This window comes from Fusarium venenatum (genome assembly GCF_020744135.1).
Source record: "Fusarium venenatum strain MPI-CAGE-CH-0201 chromosome Unknown EDB82scaffold_2, whole genome shotgun sequence".
NCBI lineage: Eukaryota > Fungi > Ascomycota > Sordariomycetes > Hypocreales > Nectriaceae > Fusarium > Fusarium venenatum.
The window spans coordinates 3,860,789-3,882,990 of NW_027072130.1; the positions used below are offsets into that span (position 1 = coordinate 3,860,789).

Here is a 22,202-nt window from a genome sequence, read left to right on the forward strand (position 1 = left end):
AGGGTGCAATGAAGGCCGTATTTGGTCTAAACGAGGGGTTGAGTGTCGTTGAAGTGTCCAATATGTCTCAGCCAAACATAATTGTTAGTGAGTGTTGACAGCTGAAAGCTACGGTCTGGAATGGCGGGGATGTACGGGAGGTTCCGCGCTTCTCTCTTATGTAGCGTGGTTCGACTTGTAAGGCTTAGCCACCAAGTTGGGCGCAGCTGAACGGTAAGATGACCAGTTATCATGAGCCGCAGAAGTTGTCTGCTCAATTCTGGATCAGATAACAAGCTCTCGGTTACCCCAGACTTTGCCAGTTAACAATGAGATAAAGACACGGTCCAGAACGAGTCACTCCAATATACCTTGAAAATAAAAGAGCTTGCTCTATGTCTGTACCTTGTTGAACTCACCGATGCGGTATCTTAATATCAGGTATGACGCTGATGTCAGCTGACAAGATCCTTTAATTTCTGCGCAACAAATACTTCAGAGCCAATTATTAGTGACATGATCCGATATGTTTATCTGCTGTTCCTTTTCGGTCGAGCGATTGGTTTAAATCAAGAGTTCCTTTTCTTTCCTGGAGAGAATAAGTTTAGGCGTCCAGATTCCAACGAAACTTGTTCGGCACTACAAGGACAGAGTGGAATTTACACAATGCTTACTCGATAGGGATATTGAGAAGTGCCACTCACAAACCATCCGATAAATGGACAGTTCACTCAATTTGGTTTGATGGTTTTTAATTGCCATGTGGTTTCACTTGTCAAGACCGCACCGATGCAACAAGGGCATGGTATAAAAATACCAGTCGTCACAATTTATACGGACATCGTTAGACTAATGCGATGACGGGGGTTGAGCAGTGTCATTAAAATATTGTTCTTCTAACAATCACGATTACCATTACAAATGAGACCCTTGCAACCATCTCTAAAGTTCATGCCGGCAGCACAATGTTAATGTCGATACGACCACTCACTTTGTTGTGGTGACGCATTCGACAAGGGCGAAAGTCCATTGTGATTCACTTCGTGCATACCCCCATCAGCAGGCAATTCGACAGGTCGATTGTTACTCTTCAAGTCAGGATAACCCGTCAGCTCCGATGCAGAACGATTATGAGCGGGCCATACCACTGATTCAACGCCGTGAGACGGAGTCGTGCCTGCAGGTGATGATACGTGGTGTTGATCCCAGCCCCCAGGCGAAGTTGATTGACCAGGGCTCATGGGATTGTGCACCATAGCCGTCTCACCTTGCGGTGGTGGCGCCGCCACGCCGCGAGGTCCGCTGTAGTGCTTCCTCCTGCGATAAATCAGAAACCCGCAGCCTAGAAGTGCCAGGATAGAGGCGACACTGCAGCCAACCGCTATCCCTGCTATGGCTCCAACGCTGAGGGATGACGATGATGATGGTTCGTCTGAGGGTGATGGTGATGGCGTTTTGGTACTTGTTGAAGTTGCTCGCGTCGCACTTCTTGTGCCCGACTCAGCTGTGCGTCCCATGAGAACTTCCAAATCAGGGTCATCAAAACCGCTGACGGGTGTTGTCTCGGTCGCACCACCTGTGGCACTGCCTCCGATCGCGGTTCTAATATCATCCGGTACTTCATACGTGGTCAGATCGTCTTGGTATCGTGCCCAAATGGCATCCTCCTCGTTTTGCTTGCCCAAGTTCATGTTGTGTACGCCCTGAATAGGTGGTACATCGCAAATTTTCTCCGTGGCGTTTGCATAGCTCCCGCCGATTACAAGCATCTGGGCGTTGTCGACGACGTTGCAACTCATCATACTCTTGGGATAAGTTCCGGTACCATTTTCGTAGCCTGGATATGGCCCTCGAATCCACTGAAAGCTTGGAATGGTGAGGATGTAAATGTCATCGTAACCAGTTTCGAAAGGAGGGAAACCTCGACCTCCAAAGATGTAACTGACGAGAAGTTAGCTTTGACAGAGGTTTGAGGTTCATTGTGGTGGGACTTACATATTGTAACTTGACCGATCCTGAGCCCATGTCGCGCCGCCACAGAATTTCCGTCTATCACCCGGTGCGTCTCCAGATGTCTTTTGTGTATACCACCTCGTATTTGCCATGTCGTATAGTAAGATCTCATTCATGGGCTGAGGCTCAAGAGTCCCATTCCCATACAAGTCCTGACCACCTCCAAAGTATGCCAGCATCCCATCGTCTCCGACTGGGAGGTAAACCATAGAGCCCTCGGCTCTTCCCACATCGTCCGGGCCGCTGACGTTACTCCATTTGTTCGAGTCCATGGTATACTTGATCAGCCCACTTGAAGTCTGTCTATCGCCTTCCCAATCTTGAACAGACTTCTCACTGAGCCACCCACCGTAGTAATATGCCTCGCCTCTCGATGGTACCGAGACTCCAGCACCGTAACTGGCAGCCTTGACTGAATTCGGAGGAGAGCCGTAGTTGTGCCATTCATCGTAGAGGATATCGTAGCTGTACAGACTGAAAGGTTCTGTCGGAACGTCTTCGTAGTCGCCGCCGTAGAGGTAAAGTCGCTTGTTGATCGAGTCTTCCCACAGAATACCGCCTTGGACGCTGGGTATTGTTCCGTTTTTGGACAGGCCGGTATGGAATTCGGGCATGGCCTCATCAGAGACAGAGTCGAGGTCATTGTATGTGAAGAAGGTATCTGAAGAATGTTAGTATGCCGTTGGATGCTTGGTAGTTGTGATACCCACTTGTAAAGTTCTCCCTGGGTGGTTGGTAGTTGATGATGCCCCCATCAATGTAAAGCTTCCTATCCACCACAGCAGTCTGATGACCAAACCGCCGACAGAAATTGTTAGTTGGGTCTTTCTGAGCAAGCGAGGTGCCCATTAGACAACAAGCAAGCAAAAGCCGTGGCCATAATGGCCCCGAAGACTGGTCCATAGTGCCGCGAGCAACAGCAGTTGGTGACTACTGAAGAAGAAACTGCAGGTCTAGGAACAAGCAGATGCGTAGAGATATTGTGTAGTATTATGAGATCAAAACCACAGTGAATCACTGGGGAGGCAGCCCCTGTGTGACGCATGGTACGCATCGGAAACCAACCTCTGTGGATGAGTTCCAGCTGCATGTAAGATAAAAGCGCCGCACTCCATTGCTGAAAAGGGAAATATTTGTGATGAGTGAGCTGTAGTTGCAGGGGTTCCGTAGAGAAAATTTGACGACTGTGTATTGTTGGTCGTCAGGTCACACTGCAGTGCATAGCGCCTTGGTGCTGTACGCCCATGCTGACTTGGCGCTGAGCATGAGAGTAATCTCACTGCTTTTTGAGTATGAGAATGGATGGAGATAATGATATGGCGGTATCATCATAGTCCATATAAAAAAGTAGTAAATAAGAAAAATAGCAACATACATGCCACACTATCTCGAGTCTTGTCTTCAGCCCTGTTTAAAATGATATACCATGGAAAATGTGGTTCAGTGTAGGGTTCACAAATATGCATAAAATTAGCGTACAACTAAAAGGCCACCATAACAAGGTTACAACTCACCAGGCCCGGGGAATTAATCGGGTCACTTTTTATTGGTGAAACTTGTAAAATCCCCGATTATTGTTGAACCTGAAGCAGGGATGAATCCAGACCTGCTGATTCCGGCCTGAATGGCCCGCTTGATTCCTCCCAAGATGCTGACTGCATTGTTCACTACCTACCAATCGGGATCGGAAGGTTTGAGTTAATTTGAGCAGTTGGAGAAACAGCGGGTAACACTAATGGCTTGGCTATTATCTTACCAGCATGTTCTAGACAGGACAATGCTGAATCAGCGGAAGCAGTTGGACATGGGTCGATGAGAGAACGGAATCGAACCATCCGTTAATTTCAATTGGAAAGGATGAGATTGTTTATTGGCTCTACCATAGGAAGTGTAGGCTGAATCTGACGCTGATATCATCGCATAGCTTTCCCGTTATGTTTCCGCAATTTCCTTTCTGCAGTTGCTATTCGCTGTTTTACTTGGCAACTCCATCCTTGACCTCTATCTCGACAGCATCCCCGCACACCAGCATCGCCGGTAGGATCTTGGGATTGTACAGATGACCGGGCACTCGATCCTCCTCCGCTGCTGCGAACTCTTCACAGTTGCCAACACACCACTGCATACCCCGAGGTTCCATTCTAAGACTGAATATCCCATCTGCAAGCTTGGAAGCCAGGATGCCAACGTCAACGTGTCTAATGATTGGCTCTCCGGGCCTCAGAGTAGTGAGAGTTTCCAGTTTCGGCCGTGGATCGTGCTCCTGATATAGACCGCAGACACCAGGTTGAGTTGCTTTTGGTACATTTGTTTAGTCTTAGAATCAAAGATCTGGAAAGTCGCTTCAGGTGCGGGCGTCTCAGAGTCGATGATACGAGGACAGGGATCAAGCGGCGGAAATTCTGGTTCAGGTTCTACTGACCCTCATGAGATAAGAAATCTCTGACGATCGCGGCTTTGGACACTGATAACTTCAGGACCCTTATTCGTAATCATGATCTCCAGATGCAAAGTGTCGTCTTCCGTGTCGTCTTCCGTGTTGTCTTCCGTGTCGTCTTCCGTGTCGTCTTCCGTGTCGTTGCATCTTTTCATCGTTGTCTCTATCTCTAGAGGCCAGGGAAGAGATTTCACCACATCAAAGAGTGCGCGGTCATTCGCTCTGCTGCTGCACAGCTTCTCTTCATTTGTTTCGGATGGTTGGCCATTCTCGTCAATTAACACGTATTCGCCCAAGTCTCCTACTTTGTTTAAGTCGGGGAAGAGATACACGATTCGGAACAAAGCCGCAAGATCGCTGTCAGGATGGACGTGGTAATGATATGCCGACTAGTCTTTCTTTACACTATCAATTCTGCCAACTGGTGCCTTGAGTTGTAGAAATAGTCTGTCGACATTGTTGGAATCTGCTGGTTTTAGTTGTCCAACGTCAACTTCCATATCATCCTCTCGTAGTGAAAGTAGCCCATGAGACAGGGCATACGGGATGTCAAGGATTGGTCTTATCGTCTTCAGGCCCACGTTTCGAGGATCAGTATCATCACCCGCAGGCCGACATAAGCCGAAAGCTATGCTGAAGGGTATGTTGCTTGACTTGTCAAAGACGATGCATTTTCTGCCGAGAATCTTGAAATGTTCCATTATAGCGAAACTACACTCCGTGCTGGAGCAAGACTATTATCAGACCGAGTCGACGACGTCTGACCATACTGTCGTTCAAAATACATTTTGCGAAGGAGTCACATGCTACGTCATGGTGGCGATTGCATATAATATGAATCAAGTTTGGCCGCTGCCTAATGATGCATTAAACCTTTGAGTTCCTGATTTTTTCTCGTTGACATCGGAGCTAAACTGAGATCTACCCGCTGTTATAGACATGCCTCCACTATGCCTGCACTAGTTAGTCTGATAACTTCATCACGAATACTTTGGGGGCGCTTTCTTAATGGGAGCAATATTCTTAAACTCCTCTTTTCAACCAAATTTCCCATAATAAACAGCAATAGACACTTGGTCCAAACGACCATGTCCGTATCCTAATAAGAGGCTAGAGGCTGTATATGACTATTTTGATGCGTAATTATCATTTCATTAGTCTTGGCCATTCTGTAACTACTAGATGTAGCCGAATATACCGTATGTAATGGGTTTCAACCGCGCGGCCCCCATCTAAACGAATATCATGAAGTACATTTCTGCCTAATAAAGCAATGACCGATCCGTCCTGCGATCATCACGGTTATACTGTCACATGATGTGAAGATGATCAATAAGGTTTCTCTGTCTCGTTTACCGAAGACTTGGCCGATTCCGATACCTAGTTCTCCTAGACATGAAAGAAACTTGGCAGTCATAGTCGTGCTTAGCTGGATGTCATGTCCAGCTCATCATCTTGATCGTTTGGCATCGCGATTTTAGCTGTGCAAAAGTGCTATCACCATGTCTACGAGCTTTGACATAGAGTAATTGTTTGGAGGCCAGACCCTGATATCTTGATCGCGCGACCAGCAATTATCTGTACAGTATAGCCGCCTCTATTTCCATGAGGACCAGCTGCCCAAAGGTTGGCTGGCTGCATAACAACAGTGTCTGGAATAGTATAAATACATCCAATACCCACCGTTGATTAATCGACAAGACAGCAGCACACAATCTAATTCCTTCTACCTTATCTACTCTCTTCGCTATGTCCCTATGAAAGCTTTTGATCGTGGTTTATTTTTCAGCTGCACATGCCAAACCGAAATTCCCCTCCAAAGTGTGTCGCCAAGATCCTTCTCCATCAAGCTATCCTCTCAGAAAAGCCTACGGCAATGAATGGAGATACCTCGATTTCGATTCGAACAATGACGGAGATAGGGCTTATCTAGAGCTATTCCGTGATGTACTTTGGTCCGGCTAGCTTCGTGCCATTTCGTCCTGGGGGGCATTCGCTGCCAGAGACACAAACTTCTGAAAACGTCGTCTATGACGTGTTTTTTGATACAGAAGATGGCACTCCTGCAAAAGTCCACGAATTTTCTATTACTATCGCGGGAGAAGGCACCGTGGGCACCAGGGCAGGGCCAAAGGTTGGCAATATGATCATTGATAACACAGGTCAGTCTATCTTCACTCAAAGGTCATAGAAGCATTGTACTCTATGCTTTAAGGTATAAAGATCAATGGCCTGAACATGGTCTAAGTATCATAAACTGACCTACTTATTTCATCCCTCATACTTCCAGCAGCCACCTTTCCTGATACCCGAGGCCTCCATCCGCTTGCTCTTCCTTTTCCTATGGCGTGTCTTAACAAATACCCCAGCACCAAGATGGATAACTTTTCGCGCGTTGCACTCCATGAGATTCTGCACTACAGCACAATTGGACCCGAGTCGGCACTAGGGGAACAGATCGGCGACCAACTGAACAATGACAATGAACCCGCATACAGCCCAGAGCGCGCGCACAGTCTGCAGGTCAGAGAACAATGGCGATAACTATGCATGGATGTCACTTGACGATATCATCAGCAATCGGTGTATCGAAACAACAGACAGGGAGCCATGGCACACATTGTTTATTAAACCACTCCCAAAATACTCTTAAAGTTATCATCAACCAGTTACGAAGGTTTTTGACGAACGCCGTATCGCATTGGGATTTAGTGAACAAAACATATCCTGTATGTACGGCTTAGTAGATGGTTCTACTACTGGATAGAGTCTACATGTACATTATGGAGTTCGGTGAGTACTGTCCTCAGTCGCGTCAGAAAGCTCGGTAGCTGGAACCACAAGAGACTAAATTAGTAAATCTATTTTCAGGTTTACCCTTGCCCTTATATCAATATATCTTCCACAAGAATATCGACTTTCACCATAGCATTATAGATCACCAGCAAGATACGTGTCGCAATGACTGCAACAATATAACTAGCGGATGCTCTCTTCCCATATTCCTAAAGGTCTCTTCAACATATGCGTATGATATTTCAAGAACGAAAATGATCCATTAAAACATCATTGCATGATGTATGCTAAATATCCTCATAGCCACCAAAGTATAATACAAGAATGTCCAAAACACCCCCTTCTGCTAAACCACCTGTCCATCAATTATGCTCTATCCAACGTACAGAACAAATCCCAATTAACGTTGGGCCAAACTTTTATAGTCCCCACGAGCTGTGCACTTGAGACCAGGCCCATTATCAACAAGTCCAAAAAAACCCTCAACGCATTGGTTTGCGTCGGAGCACGCATCTGTCACCCCACCTCTATCCCCACTATCATGGCCCTTCCGATAGCTCAACACAAAGTCCAGCGATACAAAGGCAGATATTGATAAGACCACTAAGACACAAACCCGCGTTAGCAGTACAGTCATCAGCTGTATTGCAAGACGTTGTACCAGGATCGTTCGGGTCGGGTCCACAGACACCACTATCCAAGCACACGGAGCCTACGGTAGTGCAGTCACCGTCGTCTGTACAAGCATCCCCGTCGCCACCGCCTCCTCCGGGTGCTGCAACACAGACAGCATTGACACACAGACAAATGTTGAGAAGACCATTGAGACAGAGGCCGGCGTTAGCAGTGCAGTCAGTAGCTGTATTGCAAGACGTTGTACCGGGATCGTTCGGGTCGGGTCCGCAGACACCACTATCCAAGCATACGGAGCCTGTGGTAGTGCAGTCACCGTTGTCTGTACAAGCATCCCCGTCGCCACCGCCTCCTCCGGGTGCTGCAACACAGACAGCATTGACACACAAACAAATGTTGAGAAGACCATCAAGGCAAAGACCAACGTTGGCAGTGCAATCAGCAGCTGTATTGCAATCTGTACCAGTATTGTCCGGGTCAGGTCCGCAGACACCACTATCCAAGCATACGGAGCCTGTGGTAGTGCAGTCACCGTTGTCTGTGCAAGGGTCTCCATCGTTGCCACCACCTCCAGGAGTAACCACGCAGACAGCGTCAACGCAGAGACATAGGTTTATAAGACCGTCAAGGCAAAGACCAGCGTTGGCAGTACAATCGGCAGCTGTGTTACAAGAAGTTGTATCGGGATCGTCGGGATCAGGTCCGCAAACGCCACTGTCAAGACAGATTGAACCGGCTGTGGTACAATCGTCGTTTTCAGTACAAGCAGACCCATCTTGGCCGCCGTTACCTGGGCCCAGAGACAAACAGACGGCATCCACACAGACACAGAGGTTGAGTAGTCCATCTACACAAAGACCAACATTGGTCAAGCAGTCGTCTGCTGTTGTACAAGAGGTTGTATCCGGATCATCAGGGTCGGGCCCGCAAATACCACTGTCGAGACATATAGATCCTGCGGTGGTACAGTCGCCATTGTCCGTGCAGGGAGAACCATCATCTCCATCATCTGGACCGTTGCCAGGAACACAAATGGCATCGACACATATACAAAGGTTAACTCCCAGGACCACACAAAGATCAAGGCTAACGGCACAGTCATCGGCTGAGGAACAGGAAGGCGCAGCTGTCTCTGTAGGCACCACTCCGCTTGTTGTGGCGTCGCCGTTGGGTGTAGCAACACAGACAGCGTCAATACAAATGCAGATGTTGATAAGGCCATCCAGACAGAGAGCAGCATTTGCAGCACAATCATCAGCCGTATCGCAGGCAGTCGTGGGTGTAGGTGCAATTTCTCCATCGGTTGTGGTGGTGGCATCAGCAGGGTCGGAGATGACACATACTGCGTCTACACAGACACAGAAATTGATTAGTTCAATGACACAGAGATCTACGTTGGCAACGCAGTCATCGTCGGTAACGCATGCAGTCGTGGGTGTAGGTGCAACTCCTCCATCGGTTGTGGTAGCGGCGTCAGTTGGCTCACCACCGTCTATAGCAGTGGTACTCGCGGTAACTAGATCAGGAAGAACACAGACTGCATCTACACAGACACAGAGATTGACGAGACCATCGGTGGTGCAAAGACCAAGCTGAGCTAGACAGTCGTCATCTGTTGTGCATGGGAACTCAGTCTCTGTGGCCGCTGGCTCGGTTGCTGTGAGAGTTACCGTTGCTGTGGGTTCGCCAGCTGGTCCATCGAGTGTCGTCAATTCAGGGTCATCTCCAGTGAGCGTAACAGTTGCAGTTGGCTCTCCGTCGGGTCCATCAAGTGTTGTTACTTCAGGGCCGTCTCCGCCTGTTAATGTCACGGTGGCAGTTGGCTCTCCATCTGGCCCGTCGATTGTAGTAACCTCGGGACCGTCAGTTGGCTCATTATCACCAGTGAGGGTAACAGTCGCAGTTGGTTCACCATCGGGACCATCAAGTGTCGTCAAGTCAGAACCATCGTCGTCAGTCAGTGTAATAGTGGCCGTCGGCTCACCATCCGGTCCATCGAGAGTAGTTAGTTCAGGGTCGTTGGTAGAGGTAGGCCTTCCCTGTGGGTCTCCGGTAATGGGTTGCTGAACGCAGATACCATCGATACAGCGGCAGATGTTCTGGTTGTTGAAGAGGCAGGCGTTGCTGTCAGCGAGACAGTCCTCGTCAGTAGTGCAGGTCGTAGTTCCAGTTGGTGGGGCAGGGAAATCATCTGTGGTGGCTGGTTCATTGCCTCCGGTGGTAGTTGGGTCACCTGGAGTAAGATCTGGATCAACAACACAAACAGCATCCTTGCAGATGCAGACATTAATTCCGGCAACGATGCACAACGCGGTGTCGCGAGCACAGTCGCTGTCAACAGAACAGGCAATGCCGGTCTGGGTAGGGTTGATGGGAAATGTGATGGTGGTGCTGCCCTCAGTGATGATACCAAAGGTCGTAGTACGGTCATTATCCTCAGGCTCGCTCTGGATAGCAGTCGTGGAACCCGTAGCGCCGTCTGTGGCATTAGGGTTGGGAATCACTGTGACAGATCCAGAAACGGTGACGGTTAGGGATGGTTGATCGTCAGGGTCTCCACCACCGTCACCAGGTCGGCCACTGTCTCGGGTTGGCTGAGCATCGGGTCCATCTCCGTCTCCACCGATGCCACCACCGGGTCGACCACCATTACCCTGAGGGTTACCGTTGACACCAGTGCCAGCTGGAACACAGTCACCTGCCAGACATCTCTGTCCAGTAGGGCACACAATGCCAATACAGCTGGCCAGATCCGGGTTCGGCGTGCAAGTCTCAGCCAAGCAGATCTCATCACTGGCGCAAACCTCACCACCACAGTTGGTGGGATCTCCAAGGGCCACGCAAGCGTCGTCTATACAAGCATAGTTGAAAGGACAATCTGATCCACCACAGTTAATAGGACTATCGACAGGGACGCAACGATCATTGATACAAGCAAACCCTGGTGGACACTCCCGGCTCTGGCGACGGGTTAGACCGGAAGAGGTACCGCAAGACAAAGGATCGGAGACGGTAAGACATTCTCCTCCAACGCAAATCTCATTGGAGGAACAGTCGGGATCGCAAGCTGGAGCAGGAGAGCCTGTGCCATCGCTGCCTGGGCCTGGACGACCAGGACCGTAATTGCTAGAGCCTCCCTTGTTACCAGATCCGGAGCCTGGACGTCCAGAACCTGTTCCAGGATAGTAACCGTTGCCGTTGCCGTTACCGCCACCATCGCCGTGCTGGGGCTTTTCAGAGCCATCCATATAGTACCCGCCCTGGTTATAAGAGCCTCCTTGTGATGAGCCACTTCCGTATGGCTTACCACCAGGGCGACCCGAAGTGCCACCATTTTGGTAGGATCCGCCAGAGGTGCCCTTGCCGTTAGATCCCTGGTTTGATGTTTTGCCACCAGAACTATATGGTCCTTGGGGTCGGCCGCTCGATCCTGAGGAGTCGGTAGTGCAGATGATTACGGATGTATCGGTCTCTCTGAAGAGGTTCTTGGTGCAGATGCCGGAGATGCAAATCTCATCCGCGCCACATCCCTTACTGCTCTTGCCACAGTGAGAATCATCAGTCGAGATACTGATAGGCAAGCACTCGTTGTCCCAACAAAAGAAGCCAGGATCACAAGGTCCATGGGATTTACCACAAGCTTCAGTTTGGTATTTCTCTTCTGTAAACGAGAGAAACTCGCAAGATCCAGAAACACAGAGTTGGCCAGCAGCACAGCTCTTGGCAGATTCACCGCACTTGTAAACATCGGCAGAGATGGAGATTTGTTGGCATTGTCCGTGATGGCAGGATGAACCAAGTGGGCAAGGAGTCTTCTTGTCGCAGGATTGAGGGTATGTTCCGAGGATGAATGGGATGCAAGAGTCATCAAGACACCAGGTTCCGGCGTCACAAGCAACCTTTTTGGGTCCACAGGATTTAGATTCGGGGTCGATGTCGATTATTTGGCATTGTCCATTGATGCAAATTGCTCCTGCGCCACAGTCTTTATGATCTTTGCCACAGAGTCGAGCGTTGGCTGCAATCTCAATGGCAACACACTTGCCATCATTGCACCACTGACCAGGCTTACATGCAGTGTCGCACTTCTGGGTTCCGATATCTAGTGGCTGGCATTCACCAGCGACGCAGATCTCTCCCGCCTCACATGAGTTGCCATACGTACCACAGTTCTTGGGATCAAGACCGATGGTAGTGTCAGTACAGCTTCCCCATATGCAGAGTTCGGATATAGGGCAGTAGACATTTTTATTTGAACGAGAGACATGGTTGTAGGATTGGAAGGGATAGGCAGAGACGGTGATGGCTGTGAGAGTGATAGCCGTCAAAGCTCGCCAACTCATTGTATGAGTCATGGCTAAATTTCGGTTTGTAAATCGTTAAACAAGCGTGAAGATCGTAACGGGTGACGAGTTTGAAACGAATGCTGTGATTAATGCAATGAGGTTATCATGGGGTAAAGACCAATACTATATACCCATCACAAGGCTATTGCGAACCACAACACAAACAATACGCAGGCGTGCCTAACATCGTGCCAATATCGTTCTCTCCTCGGTAACAGGATATTAGATGCCAGTTCAAGACGATGTGAAAGAAGATGTCTGATTAGACGGAACTTGGCATCTTGAGTCCACTCACAATACGGCTCCAGATCTTTGAGGTGCTCGGATCTGGTATGCAGGAGACATTTCAGTATTGAGATAAATACTTGATTTTACCAAGATCGGTCTGCGACACGATAGTTTTTGTGAAAGTCGATAGCTGGCACCGTACGAAACCGGGAGTGTTTTACGCGACACATTCTTTCAGTAATGAGAGTTCTCAAAAAAGGGGCGGATGTTGTTTACCCGATGAAATTCTGTTCTAGCCAGTCATTTTTCGTTTACTGGTAAGTCTATTGAACATAACAGACACGAGTGTCAACATTTCCGGTATGTTCAAGAGACGTTGTTAAATTTCCATTCAATGAATGTCCAATCACGTTTGAACGGCCGTTGCTTTCCCGTGTCTGACTTGAAACAAAAGGATATGAGTGACATCTCTAGGTATCCATTGAGACTACCACACTGTACAGTTGTAGACCACCTAGCACAGCCACACAAGAGTCTTAAGAACTATCGCGTTGGTTTACGTTGCCTTCTATATGTAGTTTAATAAACATATCGTTCTGGTCGTATAGTCATGTATAACCACTTTTGTTACGAAGGCCCTATAAAACAATTATCATAGATACATATCAATATATTTCTTTTGTTCATTTTGCCCTTTCAATGCATGAAACTTGGAAATATCCCTTGATTACAAGTACCAACAACGTCTTTATTGACATATGTACCTCTCAGCTAGAGAAAGCGGCTGAAAGTTGGCTGTCACATCTATCATTTTATTATCATCATAGACCTCGATATAACATACATTTTACAATTTCTGCATTAAAACAAAAACCTTTTTGTTTAAGCCCACTTCAATCACCTCTCTCTCCTGAATCTCAGATCTGGGTCTAAAGACTAACTGGCTGGAAGTGTTATGTGAGACGAATCGTGTCTCTAGACCCTTTTCCACAGTACCAAGACTGTTTCTGCGGTTAGAATCGGACGCGCCCTAACTTCGGCTCTCCGCCCGTGGGTGAAACCTCTCAGGCGGTCTGGCGTATGTATCCCTGGCTGGTCACTATCAGTTGAGAGCTTTCACTGGCTCTAAATCGGAGTAAATCTGTGAAATGCTAACTCTAGTCCCTACCTAACCTTTTCAATCGAAGATAGTACTGACAAGAAGAGGTATGTTTGGAGGCAGTGTTAAGATCTCTTGCCTTGGACTCTCGCTTGGCAGGATGATCTGACCGTTGGTCAGTAGCTATCACATTCCTTCGCGCCACACAGGCAGTGTAATAATCCATGTACGGCTGAATACAAGCAGTTTTTAAGTGGAGTGTGCCAAGACCTCAGGCATTGGCTTCGCCTTTATTTCTGCACTGTCTTACTAAAAGGCCACTGTAGGCGAAGTAACAGTGCTCCTCCATCATGACATGTTGTGTAACGTCGGCTAAGCTTACAAATATCTGAGTATGTTCCAAGTTCTCCCTTTTACTCTGGGGCTATATATGTCTCGTGTGCGGGTAGTCACTTGATTGCCAGTGATTGATGTTCTGATACGAAAACCATATCTCAACTCACCAATGGCTATTAATTTTTGCAATCATACAACGTGAGCGACACCATCAAGCTACAGCTGACATAGTTGTTTTCGCCCTACTTCTTGGCTGTAACTTTGCATATTATATGGCTTGAATACTTATGCAATGTTAACATCATTCTCCAATGACCATCTGAAACTGGGTCAAGGGTTGACTGACACCACTCGATCTATGACATAAACATAAAGACATGGTCTGCCAATGTAAAGAGATTGGTAGAGGTAGTGCCCCACCTTGTGTAACCCGACGAAAATAACTTTGTCTTGAGACCAGTAGATCCCGCCAATTAACTATATTAAAAGACGTCCTGGGGACGCCACAAGCTCTCACATGACCTATCATACTTTGTTTGTGGAGCAGGTCTCAGCGATCGACTGACAGATTTGTCTTATTTAGCCCACATGCATTTCAGCTCTCGCCCGTCGCATCACCATGTGCACGATGTCACCCACGTTGAAACACCTTTGATGTTGGTGGTGTCGCAGTTGTTTCTCATTTCGCTAGTCACTTTGCCCTGATGTCCCAGACCAGGGTTGATCAAGAACATATTTTTATTACATTCCAGCCAAGCTTTGGCTGCATGGTGTACCGAATCTCGGCACCTAAATTTGACGCAGATGGAAGTCGTCACCCTTGATTGTAGTATGATATGATCATTTGTCGTATTACGAGATATTTGGACTGGCATCTGCTCCAGTGCCACGTTCCGCACGGACTCCACCAACAGATGGACTGATAGATCAAGGGAGAAGCAGGCTAGAACGTATCTTGATATTGGTGGCTTCTTGGCCGTTTTCACTAACGGTTGATAGCTCCGATCCCTATCGACCAGCCTAACAAGTGAGTGGGTGGCTTTAAGACGGGATTCAGTCACTCCTCGAATTGAGATGCCTCAATCTCAATATGTACCTACTGCCTGAAACACTCGGCAATCGGCTCGTTGGAAAAAAAGTACCAGAAACATCAAGTTCTAACCTATAACAAAAAAATCTGCATAAAAATGTTTCTCCGATACCCCTGTCAGTCATACTGAGGCAATGTACAGTGTGATACAGAGTAGTGGCTTGCGAAAGCAGCGGAGATACCGTAATGAGTTAGAATAGGTATTTATTGACTTCGGAGCCATGATATAATTTGGGCTGCTAATTTCAGGATGTGGCTATTGTCTCAATCAATGACTGTTTGAGTAAAAACATTGACATCATCCAAAGTTCAATGCAGTACACATTACCCTAAAACAGTTTGTATCCCGGCATGTTGTATGCCTCCCAGTTATCCTCAAACTCATATCCCACAGCCTGGCCAGCTCTCTTTGCCATCTTTCGCATAGGACAATCCGTAACTGTTGTTTCTGTCGTGCTGGTCTGGGTAGGGATTGTGGTGGTAAAAGCAGTGACGCCAGCCTCTGAACAAGCCTCGTAGTATGCCTCTGGGGAATCACAGTACGTAGCATAAGCAGGGGTACTGGTCGGTTGGATTGTAGTGGCGGTTGGTTCTCCTTCCGCTCGGCGGTTAAGAGTGTTAATGACTGGCTGGCCTGTGTATTTACCCGTTGGGATACGGACGGCGAGCTCGCGCTTAATAACCGTGGTTGTCCTTTGCTTTGTTAGTTTACAGCACTTTGAATTTTGTGAGCTGTACTTACACTGGGAGCGGGCTCACTGTGATGACGTTCAAGCGGGAACAGTCGGCAAGACGGCTTGCTCGGGGAGGTTGACCGTTTGGACCACCGATGCCTACCACGCAGACATCGGCAGTTGCGGTCGCTTCAACAGTCGTAGCAGGCTCTACTATATCGCTAGTCGAAGTCTCAGTACCAACAATCTGGCCATTCTGACACTGTGTCTCTATGAGAATATTAGTCTCTAACTCAACTTTAATTGTTAGTACAATAGGTGCATACCTTTGTACGCTGTCAAAGACACCACCTCGCAGCCATCAGGCGATGATCCAAAGGTAATGTAGATCTTTCCATCAGTCTCAAGATAGCAAAATCCTGCGACACCAAAAGCATCGTTCTCCCATGCGAGCTTGCCTCCAGAGACGGAAAAAGTGGTGGTTATTGCATTAGCTGGAGGTTGACCATCGGCAGCTAACTCCTGGTACTCGTTACCAGCAAAATAAATAGGCACGCCGTTATAAAGGAGTTGATCGAAATCGAGACGGAAGACGGAAGCATAAGTGCAGTCAGAGGGGTTATCGTTTCCGACAAAGATTGTATCTCTCTTGACCAGACGTGTGTTGGTGTTGATCTGCAAGATGATTGCATCACCAGCAGGTTCCACAACACTTGTGGTAGTAGTAGAAGCTTCCTCAGTAGTGGAAGAAGAAATAATCGCAGAATCAGTAGTGATTGAATCACTAGTCGTTGTTTGGCCAGGTCTGCAAGGTCCAGCAGCCGCCGTGGCTGCGAATAGGGCGAGGGCAAAGCTCTTAGCAATCATTTTGGTGGAAGCGAGTGTCGATAGTTGGCAATAAAAGAGTGGAAATGTTTCGCACTACAAGACGTCAAAGCAATAAAAACACGGGAATTGTCATGAATAAATATGGGGTTGTTAAACTGCTTCCTTTTTCCGCTTCATCTTACAGGATATATCTTAGCGCTGATTGAATGGGATCGTACCTGGATTTAGTCAGGGGCTTTAAAATACTATCGATTTTCTTTTGCGTCTATCGAAATGCTAGACCAAGAGCGTGCTAACTTTGAGTCTCGAACTTAATCGGCCATTCGAAACTGGAGAGCCAAAGGAGAGGCTATTCCCTTTCGGGTGTAGAAGCCGAGGTTCACGATCGTAACATGACCTATGGCCTTAACCGCTAGCCTTATGCCATACTTGTCAATTATCTCCTTTACATCTGCTAGCGTATCTCTAATCTCTCAGGGGTGACATTTCGGAACATCTGTTCCAGCTTATCAACTTCCTGGCCCATAGTGTTCAAGAAAATCATGTCAACGTATTCATAAAATGGCGTTGTATCCTCCTTCTTTCTCAACAACCGCAGTGTAGCATCAGTGCCAACTATCGCTACCACCATGCCAATCTCTGCTTCTCCAGGGTTCGTTAGACCAAAGTAACCATTCTCTGTGTAAATCAGGTCTTTGTCTGTTCTCAACACATCTTCCACTAGCTTGAGATTATCCAACTCGAAATCGGCAAAAGCTTCATCGTCATCGGATTCGTCGGTCCACCTCTCTGCAAATTGCTCTGCGTAGTCTGGCGCTGTTTTTGACAGTCCCGGCGTGTCCTTGTTCATCGAGAGTGTCCAGATAAGGTATCCCGTCAGAAGGGGCAATATCCTTTCTGGTGTTGCGCCATTATCCTCATTATTCAACTTGTCTTCAAAAGAGGTGATGGTGTTGAAAAGCGACATTGCGTTTGTGCTCCTCATCAGCGAGCCCTCAGCACCCTTCCCCTTCCCTGAATGTTCGGTATTGCTGTCAAGGTTAAACCCCTCCCCAACCGGGTACGTGCCGTATATGCTGCGGTCCGTATTTGCAAGTGCATCGACAACCAGCAAAAGAATGGTTGAGATCTCAAGGTCTCTCCTCAGGGTCAATTTGAACACAATCTTGTCAACAATACAGCCACTAATTCGCAGAGAAGTCTCGCTAGTTATCGGATCCTCCTTAATATCCAACTTGCATGATGGTTTAACATCTCTGAATGGGTTGATTTCCGCAATTGCAGGTCTTCGATTGAAGTCGGGAACCCATGAAGGCAAATTGTCAATCTCCTTCGTGCTGCGTTGGATGCCCAGCCTCCAGGCCCAGAAAACACCACCGACATCAATCATATAACGAGCAGCATGTACAAAGACTTGCTGTACGCTCATTGTATAGTCGGCAACAGGGCTTTCCACTAGTTTCTTGCCAATTGATATGCGTCCCTGTGATACGAGCCCCAATGATGCAAATATCTTATCACGAGGGTCAGTAGCTTCCAGCGTGTGGAGTATGAAAACGACATCTTCAAAAAGCATTTCAGCCTCTGGTCCCAACTCACCAACCAGGCCGCTGTTGAAGATGATAGGTGGTTGCCCAAACCTACAAAATTTGTAGATAGGCATACCATACTTCAGGGTCGCCCAATCGCAAGATTGATTGCCACACATAGCGATGCCTCTGGTGCCACCGATCACGATTTCAGGAAGAATCCAAGCTCGTGTCCAGTATGTTCGCTGCATCAGATCCTCAAATGCATCCATCACATTCTGTTCCTTGAACATACTGTTCAATAAAGTCTCAGGGTCTTCTACTTCTTCTGTCAACCCTTCCTCAATTGGGAAGTTCCCGGCTTCCTGCAAAAGCGTACGTTGTGCTCTGGCCACTCTTGGCAGCAAATCGAAAGCTGTTTCGATGGCTTCTGTCTCTTCTCCAAACCACATAATAACTCTGTCGGCAGCTCGATATATTTCTCCCATTATGGCAACTTGCTGGTTTCTTTCTTGGTCGTGGGTCTGGTTGATACATATAGCATCTATCCACAAGTATCTTGACTTGTCTCGCAGCCGAAGTCTTTCCATGGCTGCTTTGCAATTGGGAGTGATGAGGATCTTCTGCCCGTCGCATTGAACTGGTATCGTCCCATACCTTTCTTTCCACTCATAAGAAAGGGCTTCGAATGGAGTTTTAGAAGCAAGTGAAACTTCTTCCAATTCAAACTCCATTATGTCCCCGGGGTTGCCTGGATACAGCTCAATGATGCGGATGGAATCTCCCATCATTAGAGGCTGATATTGATAGTAGTCCTTCTTGTTGAAATCCACCTCATCAGCCTTTCTCCGTTCTCGGTGACTGTCTCGTCGTAGGCTGCTAGCTCGACATAATAATCTCATCGTGGCATCGTTAGAGCCCTCCTTTGCCAATGATAACGCAGTTCTGCCATCACCGTCCTTCAAATCAACATTCGCACCGGCCTCTATCAGCATCTTCATGACCATGAGGTTACCCCGATCTGTTGCAATGTGTAGTGCGGTGCACTTTCCATCCGAGAAATAGTCCACATCTGCCCCATGATCAAGGAGTAAATCCACGATGGCTTCATCGCCATTGGCAGCTGCAAAGCACAAAGGCGAGTAGTTTTGCTGAGACTCTGGCCTCATCTGGGACCCTTTCTCAAGAAAAAACTCGGTAAGTTTTCTGTCTCCATTTCGCACAGCTACCATCAAGGGGGTGAAGCCGTAGTGGTCGGCGGCCTCTATATTGGCTCCATGTTCAACCAAAAGCTTTACAGTGCTTATGTGTCGGCTCCAAGTGGCATTCCATAATGGCATTCTTCCATAGTCGCCCTTTACTTCGGTTTTTGCACCAAGTTGGAGAAGTAACGATACCGTTGCCTGGTGCCCGTTTTGTGCGGCTTCCACTAAGGGCGTTTGGCCCCATTCTTGACCCGCCTCGATACTGGCTCCAAGGCTGTGAAGCAACTTTACTGTATTCGTAAAGCCATAAGACGCTGCAGCTACCAAAGGGGTGCGAAATCCATCATCCGGATCGACAACGGCACCTTGCTCTACAAGGATAGCTACTGCCTCAGACTGTCCGCGAGTTGCAGCTTCATAAAGAGGATTTTCGCGACCGAAAGAGGAATTTGGGTCAACTCCTGCTTTGATCAGTCGTTTGATCATCGCGATTTGGCCCTCTCGTACAGCATCTATCAACATCGAATGGCGTTTTAGGCAAACGTCAGAAACGAGTTGAATGGGGCTCATGGGCGGAGGTGTTGCACTTTCTGATTTTACCCTAACCTCTGACTCGTCCATGATCAAGTTCGGGTGGGCTTTGAGAGTATTCACTATACCGCCGAACCTATGCTCACTTGCCAACGATAGCGCTGAATCTCCATGTGGGCTCTTATAGTTGATGTTAGCTCCGGATTCCAGGAGCAGCTTCACCGTATCCAGCTGCTCGTTGTTGACTGCAAAGAGCAAGGGTGTTTTCCCATAGTGAGTACAAGAATTGGGATTGGCTCCATGTTCCAACAGAGTTTTGGTAGTTTTCAGATGTCCATTTTGTGATGAGACGGAGAGAGGTGACTGGCCATCTGCGTCCGGGCTATCGAAATGTGCCCCTTTATCGAGGAGATGCTCGACAATCATTGCATGACCATATCTTGATGCCCACCAAAGTGGCGATGCACCATAATTGTCCTGCACGTTTGGATCGGCATCCCTACCCGTTAGGGCGTGAACAATGTCACTCCATCCATGTTCAGCAGCCAGTGACAAAGGGCTTCGGCCATCAGCGTCCAGCGAATTAATATCGGTTCCCTCATCTAGTATTTGAGAAACCTTGTTCAGCTGACCGTTTCTAGCAGCATAGAAGAGTGCGGACAGGGTTCGAGCCTGTGACTTATTCCGCGCGTCCAGTGATATTGGCACACTTCCGTCTAATATCGTTGTCACTTCATCATGGTGATTTTCCCACGAGATCGTTCGTGGTCGTTTGCCGTCAAGTGTCTCGGCAGTTGGGTTAGCTCCAGCCTTCAACAGTATTTCGATGACATCTTTAAAGCCATTTTCGGCGGCGAAGTGCAAAGAAGTCCAGCCGATATTGTTGGATGCGTTCACATCAGCACCCAGTTTGATCAGTAACGAAACGATCTGAGGGTAACCATCGCGGACAGCTCTGATGAGTGCCGTGCTTCCTTCATCCATGGTCCTAGCATCAATGGCCACCCCTTCTTGGGCAAAGAACCGTATCAGAGATTTGGCCTGTCCGATAGTAGCCATGTGTATGCCATTATAGCCAGCACTGATTGCCTTGACGTCGGCACCATGATCCACAAGTATGTGGAAAGTTTCAACTCTCCCAAATCTAGCAGCTACCAACAATGGTGTCATGCCTTCTACTACTATCTGATCATCATCGACCTTCGAATACGCCCTTGCCTCAATATCTGCACCCTTTTCAAGCAAGAGCTGCGTCATCTGTCCAAAGTTTTTCTCTGCGGCTAGGTGCAATGGTCTTTTACCACTATTGTTCGATGCTTCAAAATTTGCGTCATGGTCGAGAAGGAAGCTGGCCATTTCTATGGCATTGTAAACAACTGCTGCTATCAGAGGTGTTGTGCCACTGATGTCACAGCTTTCGATGCTAGCACCGTACTCCAACACAGTTTGGGCGGTAGCTACAGAATTGGCGCTCACAGCGTAATCGAGAACGCTTCTTCCCATCTCAGTAGCGGTCGCATTGACGTCTGCTCCATGTTCGAGAAGCTGTTTGCTACGATGTATGGTCGATGTCAGCGTTTCATTTCCCGTTTTGTGACCAACAGATAGCTCGCGTTCGAGCATGAGTTATACTTACACAACCTTATGCTGCCCAGAAAAAGCTGCGGTATGTAAAGGAGTGTGATCCTGCTTGCATTTCAAAGCCATGTTTGCACCGCGCTCGATCAGAAGCTGCACTGCACTTTCGTGTCCTCTTCTGCACGCAACATGCAATGGGCTCCATCCTTCGCCATCGACACCTTGGATGCTGGCATCGGCTTCCAGCAACGCCTGAATAACTTCTACATTCCCATTATCAGCGGCTAGATGCAAAGGACCGCTTCCTTGAATCGTTTGCGCGTCAACATTTGAGCCATGAGAAATAAGAATTTTCACTGCTTCTAGATCCCCAAGGTCTGCGGCCCAGTGGAGTGCCGTACGTCCAGATGTTCCAGCAATAGTAGACACATCCGCACCATTTCTAAGCAGAACATTCAAAGTCTCAGGATCGAAATTGCCGGCAGCAAGATTCAGGCAGGTCCAGCCGTCCTCAGCTGGCAGGTTCACATCAGCTCCATGGCTGATAAGCTCCCGCACTAGTTCGGTCTGCTTCTTCTCGACAGCCCATACCAGAGCTTCAGTTTTGTTGATGCTATCATAGCTATCCGGGAGAAATCCGCTTCTTAACAAACGTTTGGCAAGGTCTGAGGATATGGAAAGCCGACTCATGCCCGTCGCCAGCAAGTTATCGGACGAAGCTGACTCAAAGTCGATAGGATCTGTGCCTGTTTTGTTTTGGGGACTCTGTGAAGCCATCCTGTGTCTTGGTTGTGGGTCATATGGAACCACCAGAGACAAGTGTTTCGATCTTTATCAGTCAACGTTGAACTGCCTCAGCCTCACTTGCCATCGAGATGATAAAGCGGGGTAAGAGAGATG

General features: G+C 47.9%; 6 protein-coding genes across 6 annotated transcripts; all 6 read right to left on the bottom strand.

Annotated features, from left to right (window-relative positions):
• Positions 1 to 704: 704 nt before the first annotated feature.
• On the bottom strand, positions 705 to 3,037 carry EDB82DRAFT_497921 (uncharacterized protein). The gene is made up of 3 exons (XM_025734238.2): positions 2,703 to 3,037; positions 1,975 to 2,653; positions 705 to 1,920 (listed from the first exon to the last, which is right to left on the bottom strand). The coding sequence occupies exons 1-3, from the start codon at positions 2,893 to 2,895 to the stop codon at positions 948 to 950; spliced, it is 1,845 nt and encodes a 614-aa protein (XP_025585065.1). The 5' UTR covers positions 2,896 to 3,037; the 3' UTR covers positions 705 to 947.
• Positions 3,038 to 3,819: 782 nt separating this feature from the next.
• EDB82DRAFT_574495 (uncharacterized protein) lies at positions 3,820 to 5,153 on the bottom strand. The gene is made up of 3 exons (XM_065609952.1): positions 4,820 to 5,153; positions 4,440 to 4,786; positions 3,820 to 4,287 (listed from the first exon to the last, which is right to left on the bottom strand). The coding sequence occupies exons 1-3, from the start codon at positions 5,128 to 5,130 to the stop codon at positions 3,968 to 3,970; spliced, it is 978 nt and encodes a 325-aa protein (XP_065464701.1). The 5' UTR covers positions 5,131 to 5,153; the 3' UTR covers positions 3,820 to 3,967.
• Positions 5,154 to 7,439: 2,286 nt separating this feature from the next.
• On the bottom strand, positions 7,440 to 12,635 carry EDB82DRAFT_535896 (uncharacterized protein). The gene has a single exon (XM_025734241.2). The coding sequence runs from the start codon at positions 12,211 to 12,213 to the stop codon at positions 7,765 to 7,767; it is 4,449 nt and encodes a 1,482-aa protein (XP_025585068.1). The 5' UTR covers positions 12,214 to 12,635; the 3' UTR covers positions 7,440 to 7,764.
• Positions 12,636 to 15,184: 2,549 nt separating this feature from the next.
• Positions 15,185 to 16,705, bottom strand: EDB82DRAFT_162059 (uncharacterized protein). Its single transcript, XM_025734243.2, has 3 exons — positions 15,958 to 16,705; positions 15,700 to 15,901; positions 15,185 to 15,650 (listed from the first exon to the last, which is right to left on the bottom strand). Exons 1-3 carry the CDS (start codon positions 16,496 to 16,498, stop codon positions 15,287 to 15,289), a joined length of 1,107 nt encoding a protein of 368 aa, XP_025585069.1. The 5' UTR covers positions 16,499 to 16,705; the 3' UTR covers positions 15,185 to 15,286.
• EDB82DRAFT_162075 (ankyrin repeat-containing domain protein) lies at positions 16,706 to 21,661 on the bottom strand. The gene has a single exon (XM_065607093.1). It carries the CDS (start codon positions 21,345 to 21,347, stop codon positions 16,914 to 16,916), a length of 4,434 nt encoding a protein of 1,477 aa, XP_065464702.1. The 5' UTR covers positions 21,348 to 21,661; the 3' UTR covers positions 16,706 to 16,913.
• EDB82DRAFT_415246 (ankyrin repeat protein) lies at positions 21,396 to 21,836 on the bottom strand (the record flags this gene model as incomplete). Its single annotated transcript, XM_065607585.1, has 1 exon — positions 21,396 to 21,836. A coding segment is annotated over one exon (441 nt), but the record flags the coding sequence as incomplete, so codon positions are not given.
• Between the last annotated feature and the right edge of the window lie 366 nt (positions 21,837 to 22,202).